Source organism: Vanessa tameamea, chromosome 10 (genome assembly GCF_037043105.1).
Source record: "Vanessa tameamea isolate UH-Manoa-2023 chromosome 10, ilVanTame1 primary haplotype, whole genome shotgun sequence".
Classification (NCBI taxonomy): Eukaryota; Metazoa; Arthropoda; class Insecta; order Lepidoptera; family Nymphalidae; genus Vanessa; species Vanessa tameamea.
Window position 1 is genome coordinate 12,169,891 of NC_087318.1, and position 24,807 is coordinate 12,194,697.

Below are 24,807 nucleotides of genomic sequence, written 5' to 3' on the forward strand. Positions count from 1 at the left end.
TTAATTACGAAATATTTTATCAAAATTCATAATCGATTGGTTATTCAATAGGCGAACTCTCTAAAGTTATATTTAATTTTATGAAAGATATGCAAAGCTTAAACCAAATTGAATATCATTATGAAATTCGTAGCTAGGTACGAGTACGTTTAATTTATTCTGAAAGTAAAATATTATCATAAAATATTTATTTGCTCAAAGATATATTAAATATTTTCCATACAAGAGACGCAAACAATAGTTGTGCGTTTAATTTTAAAGTTTACATTACGAGAGACGAATAGATGGTGGTGAGCACCTTAACGCATAGATACTGGCAGAGTTAGAAGTATAAAGATTTTTAGAGACATTCAATATACTAGATTATGAATGTGAAGATGTCCACTCAATATTGGAATTGGAGCACAATAACACGAAATAGGTATTTTTTGCTATAGCGTAAACGGTGAGTTAGTGGTACCTTAATCGGGCCTACACAAAGCCTTACACCATACACACCACAGGCAGCAATTAAATATAAAACATTAATAAAAAATAATACAAAGAAATGTAACTAACATTGAACAAAATAATAAAGATAGAACAAAACAAGACAACCTCGGCCTCTCGAAACATCTGAAATAATTTCAAATACAAATAAATCACAAAATGACAGAGGAGAAAGATATGTTATCTCTTATACGAAAGTTCCTTGTGCTCTCTATCAGAAAACTATAAATTTGCCGTAGGACTCCACTCGTCGAAATTTTCTTATACTGGTAAAGTTTCAGTCGTAAATATTTTAAAGTAACTTCTAAAGGAAAGGTGACACCGAGTGTTGACGCTTCTGCGGAAAACTTGGAGGTGGCCAGCGCGACAAAATAACCCGGCGATGTCGAAACTGAGTCCGAACTTCAAATATAAAAGTTTGGGATGGGATAGTACCAGCGACTCGTTTGTTTTCCAACAATGCATTTCTCAGTATTCCCAGGGGACAGGGACCTTTTGTCATAGTCCTGGATTTGGAAGCGTACGCTCAACAAAGTTAATGCACGTACTCTTTCTAGCCTTGTTTGTTTGTGGAATTTTGTTTCCCCGATTTGGAATATATTAATGAAATCTATAGCACATTGATTCAATGAAAAAACAAAGATTAAAATATATAATATTTTGTATAAAAATTGTTGCAACTAATTATATTATTAAGTGTTTTATGATACAAGATTCTCAATTTAAACATTTAAAAAAAAAAACTTGTTCTTAAGTTCAAAACAACATTAGTCGAACGATCTGTAGTTTAAGAAAGCAAAAACTTTGATTGAATAGAAATATCGGCTTCCATGATATAAAAATTCAATAATATAATTTGAATATTTATATCCTCGAAAATACTTTGCTTACTCCGACGAATGTTGAAAAGGTCGAATTTTAGTAGGTAATAATACATATTTCAGGGGCCCGATAATTTTGGTTATATCCGAAAAGGGTTTGTGAAAAAGCAATGCATTGCCGTCGTGAGTCTGTAATCCCGTGTTCCACATATTATGGCCCAATTATAATTTTATTTGCTAGTCCCAACTGGTACGCTTATTATCCACTCGTAAATAGCTTAGAGGGGATCCGTTTGTAATTCAATTACTTTAGGTTCTTAATTCTCCTTAGTTGGGATATTTCTATGAGTTTTTAGTACACCTTAAATTTTTTTTTTTTGTGACGACGGTAACAAAATAGAATCTCAAATTAATTATTTCTCTTAGATTACCTAATAATGAGCATAAATTGATCAAGAATCGATAGATGCTGATATTTTATTTATTATTAATCTATAGCTATTGAATTTTAACAGCAAAATGACGAGACTTTTTTAATTAAAAAAGGAAATGAGGTACCTGTTTTATTTTTGTCGTCTAAAGATCAGAAAGTTAAATTAAATACATCGAGCGGCATCTGTTTTAAGCTAAAAACGACGTTCTCCGATAACACGTAAATATAAATTCGTTATTGACTTTGTAACTATTCGTACAGAAGTAATATTTCGAGAAATATAATAAATCGTTACACAAAATAAAATACTCCTCTCCGTTTCTTTTAAAGATTGTACACGTTCTCAATTCCCATGACACAAAATTATATTCAACTTTATGGTCGGAGCAAAGTGTATGTTATTTTATGTTACAACCGAATAGACAGTCGAAATGATACTGAGCAATTCCCCGTCCGCCATTATTATTAACTTTATTTCCCGCACAAGTAAAAGACGTACAATCGAATACTCAAGAGGGAGCGTTCTCGGCACCCTGATACACTGAATTATTTATACGCCAAGCCAACACACGTTCCGCTGGACTTATGAATGTACACACTTTAGCACTTATGAAGAGTTAATAAATTATGGCTACCAGCGCCGCCTGATGGTGTGGTCTCACGAAACTCCAATCCTTCGTTCGTCTGAGTTATTTCTGCAACTCACGGATGTTGAGCGTTTTTACAAGTCTCCGTCTTTGTGTAATGTTTTTGTTGCTAAGACTTTTTGCGCCTCAGCGTGTATGTCATTTAAGGAAATGGTTCATTTATTTGCGGGAAGTGTTTATTGGAAAATTATTGTTATGTTGTTACCGAGATATTTGTCAGAATGATTTCTTACGCGTTCTGTTACGATTTATAGACATTTATTTTATGTAACATATCCAATGAATAAAATATTGTCGGAACTTTATTCGTCTATTATATTTCCGAATCAAATTTCGTGCATTTTCAATGCCTAATATGTGGTTGTTGTTAGAATGTAAAATATTTGTTTGTACGCAAATCAATGAGTAAATGAACAAAGGGATCAGGTATGTTGGCTGAAATGAAGCTATTAATTATAGTTAACGTTTGATATTTAATCCCATTCGTAATAGAATTAAATCGGACTCTATTTAATCATAGAAACTTAATGTTTAATTAATTTTATATCAGTAGTCAGATAGTAGCCAGCAAATATTCTAGCGCTGATCGAATGACATCTTTCTTCCTGAGAAGGTTTGAAGTTTATTCCTCTGTACTACTTAATTAAGTACTTTGGCAGTATTTCATCACAACGTGCAGTGTTACCTCACAATATTTTCCATCAAGATATCAAATGTTCTAAAATATTTCAATAGCGTATGTCCCAGAAGCAATAATACTGAATATCGGTCGAAATTGAATTATTTATCAAACTGGCAGATATCAAACGGTTTTATAGACGATAAAATATAAAATTATTATTTCCATGTTAATGGCGTCGATAAATCCAGAGTGTTATGCCTCGCGACGTCACAAGGTTGTAAGTTGAAGACTGACGAAGACTTTAATAACCTAATGTCGGGCAGATCAAGTTTTAAGACTTTGTAAGGCATCAGATATTCGAAGCATAAATCTTATATCGTCAAATATATTAAACCTCGCTTGTTTCAAAGTTTCTGAAAAGTTTCTATGGCTAGTTGGTATATTGTTTATGTGAATAGGTATAAATTTTCTATATGAAATATGAAGTGCATTTTCTATATAATATTTTAATATCTTGTATAATTAAATCAGTATAAATTAAATTATTTGTAATTGATTTTCGTTATTGTTTATTGATTTTCATGCAAGATATATTTATTTGCATTTAATCATTATACATATGTAAGTAATTTAATTGATGGAAATAATCTACAATCTAAACTAGAAGCTTTACAATTAAATTAATATTGTAAAATAAGGATTCATAATGATTGCGAGGGCGTACTTGAATTAATTATAATTTGATCAGATTTTATTTCGTTTGTTGTTTTAATAAGCCCAAACTAAGTGTTAATTCGTCTTTGTTGTATTGTTGGTTGTAACTAGCACTTTCGTTATAAGTAACATAGAGTTTAAAGTGTATTTATCTGCTGCTGTTGCGGAGATGAGCCGGTGGCTAGAACTTATTGATATAGATAGAACATGACGGATTAAAACCTCACTTAATGCAATATCAGAAGGTATATTTATTAACAAAATTAGATGTGCATATATTAAACTAATTTTAATAAATCAATGGTATAATAGAAACCTACAAAAAAGGAGATATAGTTTTATAAATCATCCTGTTCTTAGCTGTAAAGATATATATATCGTTTCGGTATATGTGCTTAGGCACAGTAGGTGCATATTACTGGTAGGTACCACTTAGTGGTAGGTAGGTTGCTGTTGGCGTATATATTTAAAGATATTTAACTCGAATACTTTTTGAAAACTTGCTACGGTATTTTTATTAATAATGTATCATCCATGGAAAAATCTTAAAGTAAAATTCAACTTTAAAACAATAAGTCGATTGATTTCCAGAACGACGGACAACTTCGGCCGTTGTTAATAAATAACAAGACCTACTGGAAAATATTTGACATTTCGATACTGATACCCTCAAGTTCATTAGGAACATAGTAGCTAAAATATTTGAAGTATATGTCTCTCTCTCTAACTAAGAAATGTTTTTCTTGTAAATTTTTGACTTTCACTCCGTAGTAGGACTTTCCGCAAGCCTTATAATTCTTCCGCTCAACAAAACTTCGTGGTATTGTTGTTTCGGTTTGATAAAATGTAATATCCATTTAGTTACTAACGCTGGTCGTGTGAAGTTGTTAAACCGTAACCGTGAACTGCAGGTTCGAACCCAAAGAGGTATCACTGAGATTAATTTATGTTTATAAATCATTTCGTGCTCGATTGTCAATATAAACATCGTGATAACATCCTTTGAAATACCCTCAAGAGAAGAACTTTAAGACCAGCTGTGGGATATTCACAGGCAGGTATATTTTAATATCCCCAGCGTTATATTATATTTATTATAACACATTTACTTATGATATTGTCATAATGAAGCCATCAAATCATACTAAATATGCAAATATTATTGAACAGGGACACACTTTGGTGCCTTAGCACCATTTCATATATATTGCACCATTACGGATACTGTTTATGGAAGCATTTTTGTATGTTTATTGTTTACCGAACGTAAAAAAATATTATTTTAAAGATTCATCCGTAATTTGAAATTGATGAAATTCTGCAAGATGTCCCAATGAGGGTGGCCTGCGGTGAAAAGCTCAGTGGAATAAGGTCTTATCGTTGCAAGCATTTTCTTCTTCCTTTTTAATATTGACCTTAAATTTAGATTCGCCTTTTGATCCGTCGATTACTTTAGCCTTCATCAAATACACCAAGAATATATAAAGCCATCGTTATAGGTGCTATTAAATTAATAATGAAAACTTCAGTTAACCCGAGTGTGGAGCGTTCCAGCCGTGATCGAACCCCGGACCGATTAGATCGCGTCATTGATCGTTTAATGACTGCCGTCCGATTCCTATCAACGTCCTGTTTTAAAGTTTAATCACTTTATTTGTTGCTGTAATTGTTCAGAGGTTTACTTCGAGGAAATTTTAATTAAGAAAGCATCGACTATGCTCCGAAGCGAATCCATTTTCTGTTATAATAGTAAAAATGTAATTATTTCCGAAAACTTGAAAATATGCGAGATTATTTTTTTAAATGGAATTTTGTTTTCGGTTTACCACGAATACGAAGCTGGATTTTCCTGGATGTTGGAATAATAAACATTAAATATTTTATGTGTAAACATTTGAATAAAGTGAAATAATATTACTTATATAAGTTGACTAAATAATAACAATATATTTACATATAAATAATATAAACAAACACAAACTGAGCACACAATAATTCAACTGTATCCCCGGATTGAACTCTCTATCTTCAGTTCCTATTCATGTTTTTTAACCACTGGCTTATCTAAGCAGTAATAATTCACATTAAAAACGTAAATTTAATTCACATTGTTGTAAAGCGAATGCGTTGAACGTAACAGGAAAAACAGTGGTCGTATATGATAACAAAAGTTTTTATTGTAAACAATTAAAAGTTTGAGGCTCGTTGGAGACAAAGCGATGTAATAATTTATTTTTGTTCCTTCTAGTTTGTTCTGTTTATTTAAATACCGCTGTTTCGATTCCACGAGATTGGAATTGGGTGAGTTAATTTCTTATCACCGTGTTTATTACGGTTTCAGAATAAATTAACTGTCCTTTGCGATTAGAGTATTATTTGTTTAACTGTTTCTAATAAATTTGAAAATAAAATACGTGTTTTTGTTATATTTAGAAACTATTTTTATTCGCGGCTCCACCCTGGTTTTGAGATTTGGGTATAAAAAAATCTTTGTCCTTTCTTGGGGCTCAAACTTGCTTCACAGAAAATTTCATCAAATTTGGTTCAGTGGTATAGCAGTGAAAGCGTAACAGACATACAGACAGACAAATAAAGTTACATTTGCATTTATAATATTAGTATAGACAGTTTCTATATTCTTAATTCCTTACGAAATACATACATAAATAAACACAGATAATGGCAAGCGTGATTCCCTTTGACTAAATTTTTAAATAACTTTGTTGAAAATTTGCTTTTCGTTGTATTACAGGATTATTATTTTTTTAATTAGCTCTCATTGAGTATATTCGTTAATTAAGAACGTTTGTCAATTTCGAGTTCATAATATGATTATATATTAAATTTTAATAGAAAGAAATTTTAGAAAAGCTGTAATTATATTTATATAAACTTTGTACCTAACCTTAAAAATGATGTATGTAAATATATATAAAATAAATAAATAAAATTATACTGTATTAAAATAAATTCTTATAATTAATATTGTACCGTCATATTACAGGACTTAATTGAATCTAAAACTACCACCAGAATGTTAATTGTATTGAAAAGAAGATGCAACAGCGGTGGTCATGTTTTGAAACCTGATTGACCATATTTGTATTTTAATAATATATATTTTTTAATAAAGCCTTGCTTATAAACACTAATATTTAATAGCTTAAGAACTCAATTGTTCATCTCTTTTTAAAATAAAAAGTTCACCACGAACCTCCTTAAAAAGTCAATTAATATCAATTAATGTTTAGTTTAATAATATATTTAGTAAATGATTCAAAATCGACCTTTTCAGAATTGTATACAACCACTACATCATTAATTATGTCTGTTAAATGAAGCCGCGCTACACTGTGGCTCACGTGGCATTTTAACTACGGTTACTATGTTTCACTCTGCTAAATTTAGGACAAAAATATACTGATATTTGATATATTACATATTCTACCGCTAAACATCAAGATTTAGTATTTCTGTTTCGGTTTTAAGAGTGACTGTATCAGTGTTACTACAGACAAAAGGAACATAACATCTTCATTCATGTTGGTGACCCATGAATGAACCATTCATATTTCTTACAATGCCAGTGACTATGGACAGTAGTCAAAACATACTTATTATCTATCTACTACCTGTACGAAGCAAAAAAAATACATTACAACAATCATAATTACATAATTTGAAATTTACATAAACTTACTTCAAATAAACATCTCGTTTTAATTATAAACTTTTCTGTTGTCTTTATATCATTGAAATATTTTCCACCTTTTCCATTGTGTTCTCCAAAAGGAAACTGAAACTAGGGATACAAATATTTCATATGTCATCTTAGAAAACGTCACTTTAAATTTAATATTTAAGATGCGACTGCAGAGACAGTTTTCTTTAAAATAGTGCATGCACTATCATGACTTCATGTCAATCTTACATGACAATCATGATTGACACAACTATTACAGCAATAGTAAAAAAAAAAGATATGAAGATTTTTCAACCCACTTTTCTATTGCCGGACGGTGGATAAACTTCCTTATCCGCCACATAAGAACTGAGTCATGAGAAGCGCAATATAATCTGTGCAATCTTATTTTATATCATCGGTTTCAATCTCGGTGTCATGGTATTACTTGGTAATAATGAGAGAACTATAAGAAAATTTATTAGTAAAGCTTTACTAAAATAATTATTATTCATATTTAATACCATGATTCTGATAATTTAGGGGCTGTCATTATGTTACAAGAAAAAATATCATATCTATCCTAAGTCTAATAAATTTATGGCTACCCTATTTTTAGCTTCTACGTGTTTAATGTTACGTCAAAATGGCGTACACGATTGATTTGATTGACAATGCGGCCAGACTTTTAACAGATGAGTAGCGTGTTTTAACAAGTTTTGACATGCTATACAAAACGACGAAATTAATTTCGAATAATCTGTGTGCCTTTGACATAATTAACGGTATTCTATTAATGTAGACCAATAAAAAGAGAGAGACTAATTAAAAAAAAAAGTTACTTTTAAGTTTTTTTACTTGTATTTATTAACAAAAAAATAAATATAAAAAAATGATTGGAGCTACTTATTGACTTTCATGCAGTACATTTTATATAAATAGAATTGTGTTTTACTAACTCGTATTTCAAATGGAAAAAAGAAAATGAGAAATGGAAAAATATACTAAAGAGTTTCTTGCCGGTTCTTCTCAGAATCTATATGCTGAACAGTGGTATGTTTAAATTTAGTATAATTCTCAAAAATTATCATTCAAAAGTTTAATAACGTCGGCTCAAATAAAGAACAAGAATCTATATAATGAACGCTGGTAGGTTTAAATTTAATACAATTCTCAAAAATTCTCAAATAAAGAACAATGATTACGAACGACGAGGTATGACGTAACAATACTTTAAGTATCAAATATAGGTGCCCTAAATTACAACCATATTGTTCCTGTTATCTTCTGGTACATTTATTAGGCCTAACGACTCGGCTAACACCATTTTAATGTCTATCCTCCTCTCACTTCACCCTGACCACAATTTTGGGTCCACTAATCAGATAACCGCTTAATGATGGAAATCGCATTAGCAAAAATGTCAGCACTTTTATGTGGGTAAATGTAAAATTACTTGGAAAATTAGTTGCCTAACTCGACCCCATAATTTTACTTTCTCTCATTATCGTAAGAGGATGATCAGAGGATAGTACACGATTATAACCATTTATTAAATCATAATGTAATAGATACCCAACTTTGGGAAGATATTTTACCATTAAAGAAAAGTAAAATAGAATACTCTTTTAAATTCGACATGATACCAAATATTACTTTCAAGTAGGCTGTTGGATCGACTTGTAAAAAATATAAAGCTACCAATTCTTCTTCGTGTGCTTCATTACTGAAGGTCGTGCTTGACCTGAAATGCTTTCACCGATATGTCGACTAGCTTCCTCCACACCACTCTGTCCTCGGCTAGTCTCAGGGCAGTCGAAACATTGAGTCCCGTTATATTTTGAATCTTAAAGATTCGAGATCGCAACTAACTACATCAAATTTAGAAGTATCTTATTGGATATGAAAAATCTACAACTGGTTCTCAAACGTTAGCTTGGGAAACCCTGACAGTTAATCCTTTCACGAATGTTACAATATCTATAAGATTTACGCAGAAAGGAATGTACAAGAAATACCCTTTGCCTGATATCGACAAAAAATAATAATCTCGTCGATGACACGGGGTTAGCTACGGAAAGAAATCATAATAGTAGAACAAAATTTTCAATACTATTATTAATATTTCTGTTCTTAATTCAAACTTTTATCCTTCGCATTCGCACCCTCACTTCAAGCTAGATTAAAGTAATACAAAGTAATGCTGTTTGAATTTATAACAACCGTTTATTAGATGTTACCAACCCATGCGTGTTGTCACCAAATTCCACTAATAATAGAATAAATATTATCATTGCTAAAACACAACCATATATCAAAAATATCTACAAAATTTGAAGGAAATACTATATACTAAAAAGTCGATATATTGCATTCGTGAATTATATAAAACAAATTGCAAAAAGCGGCAGAGTTTGCGCTGTCTGTTTATATATAGAGTCATAAACTATTTCTATTGTATCATAAAATTATTCTTTATAAAAAAAAATACGTGGCAACTTTCGTGATATCGAAGTCATTTAATTTGAAACAGGTACACTTATATCTGTTTATATATAAGATGACTAAAGGTACTTTCTGATGCAATCTCAATTGTGAGTGTCCAAGCTTACCTGCCAAATATTTGATGTTGCAACACGTCTCCGCTCCCTAAAGCTGCATGGCAACACCCTGAGGCTGCAGCGGCCCGTGCAACCGACAGGCCACGTCTAACGAACGCTGACAATGACAAGCTCTGAAAACGCACCCGCTCCGGATTAATTCGCTGGCATTAATTAAACGCTGTATATTGAAGCCGATGCAGGAATAGTAATTTAAACTGTCCACGAGTTTTGGTATATGATGAAATTTTAATTAATTTCGTTTTTTATTATAAATTAATCCTATCTTATTATTGAATTAAATTAATTTATTTACAGAGTTTATGAATTGTATGTATAGTTAATTTGACAGATTTTAGTAAACAATTAAAATATATTATTAATTCTTGTTAAATGTCAAAACTGATGAAGCAAACTTATAACACTCGCTTCAATGCTTTGAAATTCAACGGCACGTGACTGTACCTATCCTTACTCTGACGCAGGTTAATACAGATATCTCAACAAACAATTTTGCGACCCTTGTTACGTCGGCCGTAATAACTTCATTGTGATACCGATGGTAGTAAACATTACATACTGTATACTGTACAAAACATAACTAAACACAGATCTCGCAAACACGTCGCAAGTTACACGCGGTAGCGGACTTCGTTTGATGACTTTATTTTTGAACCACCATAATATATAATTTAAAAAATCTTAACATTTTATATATATTCAGAGAATAAGCTTGAAGTTTATGTGATAAGCTATGTATTTTCAAGTCAAAGAGAAGAGAGCAACTAATCTCAACCCGTTGGCACTAAAATATACGACTAAGACCTTTTTATGTTAAAAATGCAGTTTTTTTAAGGATACCCTCAGCTTACTTGATGATAGGGCTTTGTGCAAATCCGCCTGGGTAGGTACCACCCACTCATCAGATATTCTACCACCAAACAGCACTGACTGACTGACAACGATGACTGTGCCAGTGTAAACGCAGGCACAAGGGTTATAACATCTTACCTGATGTGAGAAATGGGTAATATAACAGATAGCTGGCAGTAAAATTGTACCTTATTAAAAAAAATTGCGCAATTGCGAAATGCATATAAGAGTCTACTCAAATAAATATTTGATCATGATTATCGCTAAAAACCAAAAAAAACTATTAACCCTTCTAATGGCAGCATTATGTACTTTGAAGTTATCTTGTCACTTACACCGCACACTCATCCGTCTTTGTCCTCAAGACACCTGCGCGACCTCCAATTATCAATGTAATTGGCTATTCAAAGTTGGCGCGATGGGGCGAGCACGGCATCGTTAATTAATAGAATCAACTGAACATTGAAATTTTCGCTCCAGCAGTCTGAAGCTACATGGAAGCAATTTCAAGTGAATTTATGTGGAATGACATGACTTGAATAGCTTTTAAGCTACTAGCTTAATAGAATTGAAAAGAATTTCGTCTTTTATCAATTCAAGAAAGCGAATAAATTAAAAGTAAGAAATAAAAATATAGATAAGATCACAACGACGTAATAGAACTGTTAAGGGATTATATTCCTTTCAAACTTATATGCCTTCGTGTATATATCTCTTACATGATTTATTTTATTCGAGATGGCTCATTTTAACCGATGATTGTGGGTTCAAACCCAGGGATACACCGCAGAATTTTCATGTACCTAATTTTTGCCTTATAATTCATCTCTTGTTCGACGGTGAAGAAAAACACCGTGAGGAAACCTGCATGTGTCTAATTTTAATGAAATTCAGCCACATGTATTAAAAGGAGGTCTTAACCCAGCTGTGGGACATTTATAGACTGTTACACATCACTTATTAAGAGCACAAATTTAAGCATATATTTGAAAGAGAGTATTATTTTTCCAACAAAACTAAATATGACATTTTTATAAATAACATCTGCGCAATATATATATGCAATGGATATACGAATATTATAAGTTTCATTTTATTTAATAATATATTTAATCGTGTAAACATAGATATTAACCAAATTCACGTCTATCTGAAACGCGAAAATCCCTCTAAAGTTTTTTGGCGAAATCGACAAACATTGCTAATGTTACTTGAAATTCATCAATAATATAATGTACCCTCATAAATTTACGTTAGGACTGATGCTGTGTTATCCATGCAGCCAAACAATATGTTGTTTTGATTGATCGAAGGGCTCCAGGGAAGGTACCGCGTTACCTACCTCATTCAATCAGGTGGTGCGTTGAAAATCCATTTGCAAAAAGTCATGATGATTGATGTGCTCAAGTTGTAACTTGTTTATGATATTTGGGCAAGAATTTTTATTTTTATATTGCTTACGTTAATACGATTTAAATATTATTTACTATTGATACTGAATATAGCAACAGTAGCAAGCTCTCGCTTGTTTAGTCTATCGATATGCAGTTCGTTTCTGATTGTCCCCAAAAATTACTATCACAACTAAAACCATACCATCGAGCCATGTCGTGCCCAAGTGAAGTGCGATGAAGAGGGTTAAAGTCACTCTTTCCCCAGAGACGAGCTCCGTCAATCTACAAGCGGAGCACGGCACGGGAGGGTCAGTGGATGCGTACGTGAAAACGACCCCGCGGCCCCTCCGGTCCATGTCGAGGACAACCATCGCAGAGATTTTAGTGTAAAAACCCAAATAACCAGGTTCCCCTAGAGAACCAATTTTATCTCAAGCCGCTTGGAGTGCGTTTCTGTTTAAATCCACTAGTGATTTTCAATGACACTTGTATACCGGGAAATATTTAAATTGAAAATCAATATGTATTTATAATTACGCATCGTTTTTATTTAAATTTTCCAAGTACTTAACATACCGAAATAGATTAATAAGAACCGTATTATTTAACGTTTATCATGCTTAATCCTTACAAAACTTATTTAACATCTATTTACTACATATATATTCTGTAACTATAAAATGGATGGTTGTCTAATTAGACCGGACGAGGTCTGCACGGCTTGGGAACGGGGATTGAGGATGAGACCGTCAGGGATTACGCCAAAACCTACTGTGGAGTTAAACAGTTAAGCTTTCCCTGATTTGCCCAAGTTAGACGGCTCCTGCCAAAGAGAACTCAGGTACGATCCGATTTGATCGAATTCATAGTTGACTAATGAGTTCGAATTAATTTGAATGACTTTATTTCTAAGGCTTAATTTAATATAGAATAGAATGTCATTTATTGTATTTATGTATTATTTTATATATTTAGATTAGTTAAATTTTACTCCTTTTAAGTATATTAAGAGATAACTGCATTTGAAAACGTTAATGAAACTCAAAATTATATTCTTGCAAATAAATGAATTCATACATAGTTAGAAGATATATTAACCAATTGTTACTAAATTATAACATCATGTCATCTCTGTTTATTAGCCCTTAATAAAAGGCTGTAGTCAGTGATAACAAATGTACATACGAAGCCGATATAATAGTATAAAACAGTGGTTAGAGCATAAATATTAACCAAGAATAGTGAGTTTGAATCGGGAACATTACCAATCAGTTTTCATGTATTTTATTTGTGATGATAAATCAACTCTTATAAAATCTTCTATGTGTTAACCAACGCGTGTGGTCGGATATTATCTAAGACTCAAGCCAAGAACTATTGTCCAATAAAAGTACCATTAAAGTCTGTTATATCAATTATGATATTCTATTGACAATCTACAATACTACGAATTATTAGTCATTCTTTATACAAACCCGTCATAGTAGATTAACTCATTCAGCATATATTCAAATAGTAAGTAGCAATATTTTGTAACGACAGGCATAAGGAACATAATACTTTAGTTCGCAAAAGTTGTTGAGTCATTAGAGATGTAAGGAATTACTAATATTTCTTACAATAGCAATGTACAATAATTTTTCCAGTCTGCCCAGCTATTAAATAATTAAAAAAAAATAAACTAACACGATTTAAAAATATATAAGCAACGCATAACTGGACTTAACCGGCGCCATGCTCCGTCTCAGTCGCGCTTTCATTACAGCAGACTCGAGTGTGAAATTATCACAATTTAGCCGGTCATTAGCGTGGTCGCTCGGGAGAGATATCCCGGCTGGGTATAAATCTGAATTTAATGACCAACGTTTCTGATATTTCCAAACAATGTTTCGGAACACGTCTGACTACGTGCTCCCATGTTGACCGTTCCTTGTTACTTCCTGAAGGGGATTCTGGGACAAACTTTTTGGGTATTACACAGAGTAACAAATATCCTTACTATAACTCGTGCAGTTATAACTAGACAGTAACAGTGTTGAAAACGCTAACCTCATCAATTCTCGACAATATTAATAGTCATTTCACTTAATTAACGCCTAGGAGTTCATATATTATGACTAAGGATTATACAGCTGATACATTCTGATAATATACTTTATGAATCATTTTCAACGTTGTATAATATAAAATTCTACCCCAATCACTATGAATAAGTAAGTTTAGTCTACTTGACGTAATTGACAGCTAAGGTCAGGAGTAAAATGTTAGATGTCGCTATTGACAGCTAACCTTTTCAGAGAACTATATAATTATAGTTTTAAGAGCGTTATTTACGTCAAATTCAATAACGGGTTCGTCATTTTAAAATATTAATAAGAACGAAAGGTCTTTTTGAAGTCTTTCTGGTCTGAAGGTCTTTCAAAGGTATGTCTGAGGTACGCTGATAACTTTTCTTCTATGATATTCTCGAAGGTTCTATTTATTTTTATTCTGATGACATTTAATTTCCAGCTCTTTAACACATATTTTCAAAACAGAAACCAATGACATGATTGTGTTACATTTATATTTTCTGACATGTTCTCAGAAATCTATGTATCTCAACATAAAAGTTCTCTCGTTTATATATTTATAAAATATACACACATGAATAAATAATGGTAAGATTATAAAGGAAGTCGTTATGTTATATTATATGCTTCTCTTTTAAAAGCGTAAATAACTTGCATTGTTACACTTTTAATATAACAATTTTAACATAAACATTAAAAATTAACTTATAGTTATTATCTGTGAAAATATTTTTAATCAAATTAAAAAAGCAAAAAATACATTCTTATCTATGTACGTGTACACACATACATATGTTATCTACATACGTACACACATGCATACAAATTTTGCGTCGCTAGCTTTTAATGATTATAATGTTTTGTAACTTTTTTTTAAATGGGTGATGGTGACGTTAAAAGTCTATAAATAAATATTATTTAAAACATTAACATAAAATTTCTACAAATGAAACTACACGAAAACTAAATAAATAATAATTACATAACAGTAAATATAATATTAATACTATTTTTATTTTCCTCTTTCAACTGTATCTGCAATCTAAAGGAAAATCCACTCGAAACCGCTTCGAACTTTATCATTCGAGTCCGTAAAACCATATTTTTCATTTCATCCTTTTTGTTTCGCTGTATTTGTAACGATCATCCCAGTTACGAGTTTTTATCCGAACAAATCCGTACAAATGGATCAGCATCCTTAATAAACATAAAAAATCATCGAAACAAAACGCGCCCCGATAAATTGTGAATTATTTTAACTTAAAAATTTAATACTTGCAAATTACTCTTCCGTCATTGTTACGACTTTAAATGTCTATTACGAAAGCCTTACAAAGACTTTTTTTTTGTATTGCGTTGTATATCTTTAAGTTAGTATATTTTCTTTTTAACTTTTTCCCTTAGATTTCTTCTTTGGTCTGTATATATAAACATATATATATATATAGTCTGTAAATGATTCGATTCGATTCGTTGAAATATTTTTTTTTTACCATTAATAATAAATAATTCTTAAAAGTTAATTCATAAATATATTTAAACAAAGGTTTTTCGAGCTGTGTTCAAAAATTATTAAATTATCAATGATAACAAAAAAACATACACATAAAAAACCGTAAATAAAATCTTTCAGAAATAAATTAACTGTTACAACCTCCATTTTGTTAATTATCATAATAAAAGACTTATTTGCGATACTTAATAGCCACTTAACGAGTCAACGTTTAATATAAATAAACTAAATTTTATGACTAAAAATTGTTTTAAAAATAAACGTATTTGAAAAGACAAAAATAATATCAGTTTATTGAATGATATTATTATATTTACACTAAAAGTGATTTAAAAAAAAACCTATATCACTCTCCAAATCAATTATAAGTTCAATTTTCAAAATCCAGAATATTTATAAGGTAAAATATGTATATGAAATATAAAAAAAAAAAACACTGATAATGATTGCCAACTGGATCCAACTCAAGTGATGTACACATCGTGCTGAAGTCAAGCGGTGGAGTAAGCGTGTGTAGCATGTTTTTGTGTTACAGGGGGTGCGGGAAGACAGCGCGCGTAGGCGGATAAAGGTAGCGTGTTTTGTGCGTGCCCTAGGCTGTTCTGTTCACTGTCTGTCTATAGCGCGCGAAGTGAGATAGTTCCACGTCGAATCTATAGGAGCCTTGCTTAATTTATTTTGATTTCTAACTCGTTCGTTTGTTTTTATTTTTAAAGGCCATTTCACCACCTTTATATATTTTGTATCGAATATTATTCCGCTGTTTTTACTTAATTGAGCCGAGTTCTATTTGATACAATTAATCATGTGCTATTTCGTTTAAAAAAGTTTATGAATTTCGTGAGTATAACTGATTATATCAAATTATGAAGCGACATTTTTTAGCGTCGTTATAAATGAACAATAATGTCATTTGTATAATGATCTAACGCTTTACGTTGAAGACTACACTTTTATGATAATGGACAGAACCGGATTGAATTTAAACGACATTAATAAAATTAATTATTCGCGTCAAAGCGCTTGAAATAAAGTTTGTGGTGAAATAAGCCGGTTTTATTATTTATATTCTTTTTGTTGTTTGAATTTTGACTGTTATACTGTCATAGTTTGTTATAGATGTACATAAATGTACGACTAACTATGGTTTTGTTATAAGTGATTAAAGTGTTCCAATTTATATGTCAACGAATATATTATACTTACGAATTACTTAACAATGGATTTCAATTTAACTTCGATAATAACATTTATGTTTAATACTGTTAAATAAAATGGAGCACTGTATTCGGTAAATGTTTATCGATTTTATTCGTTAAAATTTGGTTTATGTGATTGTTGAGGAGCATTCGCCTCCACTTTCGTAGATTCGACATTGAACAATGAACGGCTCACTCTGCACTTAGTAATCGTCGTGCTGTAAGAGATATTTTATTTTTCGTATTCATTTCGAAACGTAATTAGTGTATTATTGTTATTTTGTCGTTGATTTATTCAAATGGCGTTGATTTATGTATAAAGCCCAATGCTAAAAAGCCCGATAACTGCCGCTAGATTAGTTAGTTGTTTGAGGAAAACGTATTGGGTGCCGCGCTTGATTAAGACAGACAAACGCTCAGATAATGTTTACAAAAAATCTACTTTCGCGTTCATTGAGTATTCGAGGTTTCCGTAGTATGATATCGTGCCTAAGTTCGCCCCTGCCCACTCCCTTTAACCGTGCATATTTAAATTCCTACGGAACCCTCTGCGTTTGAAGAGTCACTATTTAGTGTAATGTGCTAATTATGTGTTGGTCTGGATTTGAATTATGTTCGTTGTTTCATTTTGACTAAACCTGTGTGTTATATGTGTTTTATAGAAGCTGTTGTTTTGTGTATGATAACGGTGAAGCGCGGGGTCGCGTGTCGGGGCGGCGGTGAGGGCCCTGCATACAGGGCGTTGGCTGGTCATCAGATTGTTACCCTTTTGATATTCGTCGATATAACAGATAAATTATGTATTGTGTCATATTTTTCAAAAGCCCCACCATTTTGCAAACTGTTATACCGACAATATTTTTGACTGCCAACGCCTTGTTAAAATTTATATTATTATTGTATTGAAGTCATGATTTACTATCTGCAAATTATATCAATAAAATCATATGTAATAATGCGAAAGGTTATAAAACCATGTTTATATTTTTTCTAAGCTATCGTGTGGACGCGAAGTTTAATTGATAGAACAACTTGTGTAAAATTCAATGGCCTTCTGCTGAGCTGGGTCGCACTTTATATATGGTTTTCAAATTTAATTTATTCGTGTCAATATTTAAACGTTTATTAGATAATTCAATTAAGATATTTATGTATATATACAAAATCATGACTTCAAATTATGTCCGTCACTCGCACCCGTCACCGTCGCACTTCGAATTCCTGGGGTACATTAGCACGGTATATTTAAAGTCCGCAGCTCCACGCACCACCGCTGGGCTTTTGTGGTGTGGCTCAGTGTCACTGTAGTGTGCACGGTACCTCAACTAATACCCCATTCTCCTCGCAGATCGGAAGCTGTTCGTTGGCATGCTCAGCAAACAACAAACTGAGGAGGATGTGCGTCAATTGTTCACGCCGTTCGGTACAATAGAAGAGTGTTCGATACTTCGTGGCCCGGACGGTGCGAGTAAAGGTAAGTTCTTATAACTGTTAAAATATTATTGTCTTTGCCTTTCAGAAATACTACAGCTAAAGTTGCGTTGGATAAACCAAGGTATAGTTTGGTGGTAGGACTCTGTTCAAGCCCGTCTGGGTAGGAACCATCCACTCATCACTTAATTATATTCACTTAAACCAATTAAAGGACCTTATTAATTATACCGTTAAGTCAAAATTAATTTATACTAAAGCCACCTTGAAAGGTATGTGTAATGTTTTTCCTTACCAGAAAGTTGCATATTAAAGAGAAATATTCGCACGAACGCAAAGTAATCAGACGTAAGAAATTGATACGATAAATTTCTCTCCCACGCAGTTCTATTGTCCTCGTGCGTGTGGGAGCTCGCGAAAATTAAAAACCGAATATATTTTGACACACAATAGGAAGCGAGTCTAATTAAGACATAGGTCAACATAAATTTGTCATGTCATTACGAAGATTGTAATCAGCGAGACGTATTCGAAAGTGTTATTCTATTTTTTTACAAGCAGTACGCAAATTACCAAATTACTGCTAAATATTACACTATATAATACATAGTATAATATACTATAAAACCCATCTTATACATATATAATAAAATTATAATGATATATATAACCAAGAAAATGATTTTTTAAGTCATTCGTTATCGGGGAATTGCCACCTGAGTTTAAGAAGTCACCACCACACAGACATCGGCGCCGTTGAAAATTTTAACCTTTCCTGAGATTGGTGCCCATTGCACATTACATTGGTGGCAACCAACCATGTGAACTATGATGTTACGCCCGTTGTACCTGTAGACACTGGCTCAGCCTTCAAGTCGGAAAACAACAATAGTAAATATCGATACTTGGAGCTAGAATGCATGATAAGTGGGTTATACCTATCCTTGCTTACACAAAGCCCTAACATCAAGTTTATTAGATTGTGAGTTTACGTTGGGTTACTTAAGATTCCATAATAGACATTCAGCGCCATTGAATTAGGTTCAGTATTTTGTTTCCTCTATCTCACGGTATATTCTAAGTTTCTCTTTCCTAGTTATTACTATTCATCATTCCACATTACAAGTCCGTATTATGAATATCAATTCTGTTTCAACATATAAATACATACATTATAATAAAATTGCTTTTTCACGCCATATTATGTTTCAGCACTACGTTTGTAGTATAACACCGTATTTTTTATCATATCAATAGTTATGTGTCTTAACAAAACAAAAAATGTATAAAAAAACGTATGTCAACAGACTTTGTACAATAATCTAAACATTCCGTGTAATAAAATAGTTGTAAATATTTAAAAATCAGTCTAATTATAATTAATATCTATTTATAATCAATAAATGAGGAAAATCTAAATGTAATTTGCAATACTTTTAGTGTTAAATGTACGAGGTTCATGTGCTACGTCAATTCGTAGCGATAGCTACAATCGGTTACTTTGCCGTAGCACTCAGCTACGGCATGTAGACGTATGTTTTGATTGTATTTCGTCTACGTAATTTATTTAATTGAAACTAGTTTTTTAAAAGTTGTTGGTAAATTCCATTTTAGTTATAAACTAGGAATTACCTAAACAATTTTCAATTACTTGCTTGTATTGAAGCAAATATTACCAATTTAATAGCAACTGTGTAAATAGAAATAATTGAATGCAAATAAATATCAATCAGGAGAAAGAAGACTAAAACGAATAAAAATATGATAAATTCTTTTTTTTAAATATAACTTAAATATATATTCAGTGACATGAATTTGTAACAAACATTAAACGCGTAAACTAAAATGTATATGCAATAGTATCAAATAATATTTGGAATACATTTTATTAATACAAATTCCACAATTATAAAATAAGAAAAGCGTTAACAATTCACAACAACAATTCAAAGCTCAAGCGGCGTGTTAAGCAACGATATTAAATTCGACTGTCGCCAACAATTACCTAAGTTGACTAGCACGCAAATGTGTACTACTAATTCGAATTGAAACAGCCGCGACCACGTAATACGTCATAGCTACATAGCGACAGCCCGTCTCGGCGCTACGCAACTTTAATTTCATTTTGTTCTCGCTTGAATTTCGTCGGATTTTAATTGAGTTTGAGCTCGTAAACTCGGCTAACGCTGCGTGGTTTGTTAGTTGCCTAAGCGGCGCTGTCTTTATGTACATTACACTTTTTATGCCCGAACTGCCTACTCCGTCATTATTGGACGATAAAGTTATTAACATGAAAGCAATTGTACAACAGATGTAGGACGAAATTGTTAATTCTCTTTAATTACGTACGGCGCCGCGGTGCGATAAACTCATTTTTATGAGCTCCTCAACGTTATCGCTGTCGACGTTTTAATTATAAATTAAGTGGAATTTCAGCCTCGCTTTCAGTCTTTGACACTTGAAGTTGTGAAAAAAGTAAACGTTCTAAGGCTACTTTACTATTATGCCTACGAGTCTTCTCGCGTCGAAGTTTTTCATTTAATCCACATTTAATTACAATTTTCCGACTTATACGTTGAAGTTTTTAATAAGTTAAAGTGGTTTTGCTTTAAAACGGTGTTTTAAATTGTATCATTGGCATTCAGAACTTTTTTTTTTCATATAATATCAGTGAAATTTCTTTGAAAGGTTAAAAATAAGACTTCAAAGTCGAATTTATGTGCAGCGCAATATTTGTAAAGACAAGTCTACGTGGAGACCTCATTTAAAAAAATATAAAAAAAAATTGACTGAAATACCCAAAAGAAGATTGACAACATATAACATTTGAAACTAAATTTTAACTTCATATTTGCAAGACATTCAAAATACATACTTATATGATCACAAAATAAATTCGCCAATGGAATTAAGAATGTCGTTAAAGACACGATTGACATCAAATATCAATTCTTATAATATCTTATTTCCCTATGTTGGTGGTGCATTGGTGATGTAAGGAATGGTTAATATTTCTTACAGCGCCATTATCAATGGGCGGTAGACCACTTACCATCCTGGTGGTAAGTGGTCCAGGTGGCCCATTTGCTCGTCCCCCTACCGATATCATAATTTTTTTAAATAGTTATTCCATTTATATTAAATGCAAGATTTTTATGCGCCGGATATAAACATTGCGTCTACTATCAGAAACTCTTTTACAATCAAATACTTTTATACTTAGTACTTAAGTGTAACATAAATCGCGGTATTTCAACAGAAAACATAATTCCTCCGAACCGAGCCACAAAGTACCCGCGTATTTTACCTATACAATTAAAGGGGAACGAAATCACTTTCACCGGTAACAGAACCCGGTAACGGTCAATAAAAGTCTCTTTAATCTTCTATTCTGGCGTTATCACTACGACTCACCACGAATGATCGTACTGGTTTTATTCTAGACCTTTCTAAATGTCGAAATTTCTGGAACAATGAGGTTTATTCAGAACTCTATTTTATACATACTTTCCAGAACGCTGGGTTCGATATAATAACTTTAAATTGAAACTGCAAGGATTAGAAAAGATTTGAAAATTAAATTTGAATATATTTCAGTATAACACTCAGAAATATTTTTCTTACTTTAAAATATATTATAAATATTTGAACATTTCTTGAACTTTATGTAGGAAGTTTAACGTATAAATATTTCAATTCAAGACACCGACGACATTATTCATACATTTCGCGAATAACCTTCATTTTCCAAAAATACTGAAATCCGTAGCAACATCCATCCACGTTAGTCTTGTTATCGTTTCGTCCAACCGTAATAAGGGTGCAGGTCACGGCGTATAACCATCGTAAAATTGCCGCAAACTCGCTCTCTTTACAGCCCTAGTAACGGCTAAGTCGTAAAATATCGCCAATTTACTTCACACTTAGCGACGACTCACGAGGTCGCCTGACGTATTGTCTGAACCTCTAAAATAACGTATGATAATGGCAGGAGCAAACGGCTTTCGAACGTGGCTGAGGATTCTCAAAGACTAGATTATGTATCATCGTAACAAGCTAAGATTATGATAACAATTGGAGCAAAAATGTATTTATTCGATAAACATCGAATATATTTTGTTTTGTAATGTCAATGACCTGTTATATTAAAGGGTAAAGCCCTTTTTCAAACGCAGAAGGACTAAATTTAATCATAACCTGATATTTACATATAATTCCGTGCGATTACCTTAACGGTTATGCAATATACTAGAAACAGTTCTTGATTAATATATCTTTATTTATGATATAAGTTATACGACGTAAAACAAATACTTAACTAAAAAAATACAGCTTAATAAATAGTGAGGTAATATTATATCAGTCTTTGATATGGAGACAAAGTTTTAAAAATAATAATCATATTTATATTCGCATTTAAAGAAATCGTTTGTTAGTGATCTCGGTAAATATGCTGAGCGACATATTTATAAACTATTAAAGTTAAAAAGCGTTATACCTTACGACCACAGCCACAATTTAATGTATCACATTACATCAATTAATTATTACGTCACATAGACCTACTCGGATATATATATATCATTCGTATTAAAATAAAAAAATATACACTGAAACAAATATCTAATTTACATTAACAGCCTGTAAATTTCCCACTGCTGGATAAAGCCTCCTCTCCCTTTGAGGAGAAGGTTTTTGAAGGATATTCCGCCACACTGCTCCAATGCAGGTTGGTGGAATACACATGTGACAGAATTTCGTTGAAATAAGACACATGCAGGTTTCCTCACGGTGTTTTCCTTCACCACCGAGCACGAGATGAATTATAAACACAAATTAAGCACATGAAAATTCAGTGGTGCTTGCCTGGGTTTGAACCCGAAATCATCGGTTAAGATGCACGCGTTCTAACCACTGGGCCATATCAGCTCATATCAATATCTAATTTAATCACGGCAATTCCGGAACAGAAATCACAAAATTGCTACATATTGCAAATTACGCTCGACTTCCGACCCCCTTCCATATCTTAACACTCGTTTCTAAACAAATGCCATTCGAATTTGTAATGCCGTATGGACCCGTATCAGAGCGTCAGTTAAAAAACTCCACGATCCAGAACCTAATACTCCACACGACATAATCGTTGGAAGGCAATGCCTACTTTTTATTGTTGTCCTTTGTAAGGGATACGTTATAATGAACGAGGTTACAACTGTATGTGTTTTGACTACGTTTCGGACATATGTCGGTTCCGAATAATTTGGAATTAATCATAATTAAAAGTCTACGATGTTTAAAACTCGCTTTTAAAATTTAAATTAAATTAAATTATTAAAGATTGTTTTATATTTACCTTATTGGACTAGATTACTTATTCATAATTAAAAATAACCCAATATAAAGTAGAAGAGGAATATGATATTTACCGGTTTTTTACTTCCTCAAAATATTCCATTGGATTTGATATATATTCAAATATTATTGTCTCAGCCAAAACTATAATTGGATTTTTTTAAACTTGCTATTAAAACAAAACACGAACGATAGCAAATGTATAAACGCTTCTACAGAATATAAAAGTTTTATGTTTTTCAATAAATTATATTTATATATTCTGAGCCGAGATGGCCCAGTGGTTAGAACGCGTGCTTCTTAACCGGTGATTTCGGGTTCAAACCCAGGCAAGCCGCACACAACTTTCATGTACTTCATTTATGTTTATAATTCATCTCGTGTTTGACGGTGAAGGAAAACATCGTGAGGAAACCTGCATGTGTCTAATTTCAACGAAATTCTGCCATAAGTGTATTCCACCAACCCGCATTGGAGCCGCATGGTGGAATATGCTCCAAACCTTCTCCTCAAAGGGAGAGGATGCCTTAGCCCAGCAGTGGGAAATTTACAGGCTGTTAATGTAATGTTATGTAAATTTATAGGAAAATGAAAGAAGAAAATTATATTAAAATGGTTTATCCCAAGAGCAGTATGTCACATGTAAAACTGAAAAGCCGAGTGTGTGGAGTGGTGAAATTAAATTCTCATTGATCGGGACAAGGGCCCGCGATCGTGACGCAGTGATTCGCGATATTTTATTGCCACCGCACCTTATCTACTCCGGGTCCATATTTCGAGAGCTGACGTGAATCTAAGAGGTTTCGAACCTTTATAAATAATACAGTAACATTGAGCGTCGACCTTAAAATTGCAATTTTCACAACAGTTTCCTTATAGGAGAGTCTAGTTGATTGGGTGGACATTTCAACCCAACAGTTTTATAAGAAAATGTAAAAGTATTTTGCTTTAAGCAATAAAAG

At 32.3% G+C, this 24,807-nt stretch overlaps 1 protein-coding gene across 10 annotated transcripts in view; it reads left to right on the forward strand.

Moving 5' to 3' along the window:
* The window catches only part of Bru3 (bruno 3), a 651,773-nt gene that overhangs the window by 488,441 nt on the left and 138,525 nt on the right, over positions 1–24,807 (forward strand). For 6 of the 10 annotated variants that reach the window (XM_026627538.2, XM_026627695.2, XM_026627772.2 and 3 more), the window contains one exon: positions 18,408–18,533. In XM_026627538.2, the coding sequence (XP_026483323.1) occupies positions 18,408–18,533 (126 nt within the window). Of the gene's footprint in view, positions 1–16,395; positions 16,432–18,407; positions 18,534–24,807 lie in introns of all 10 variants that reach the window. The other 4 variants (XM_026628151.2, XM_064216060.1, XM_064216058.1 and 1 more) reach the window with 1 other exon arrangement.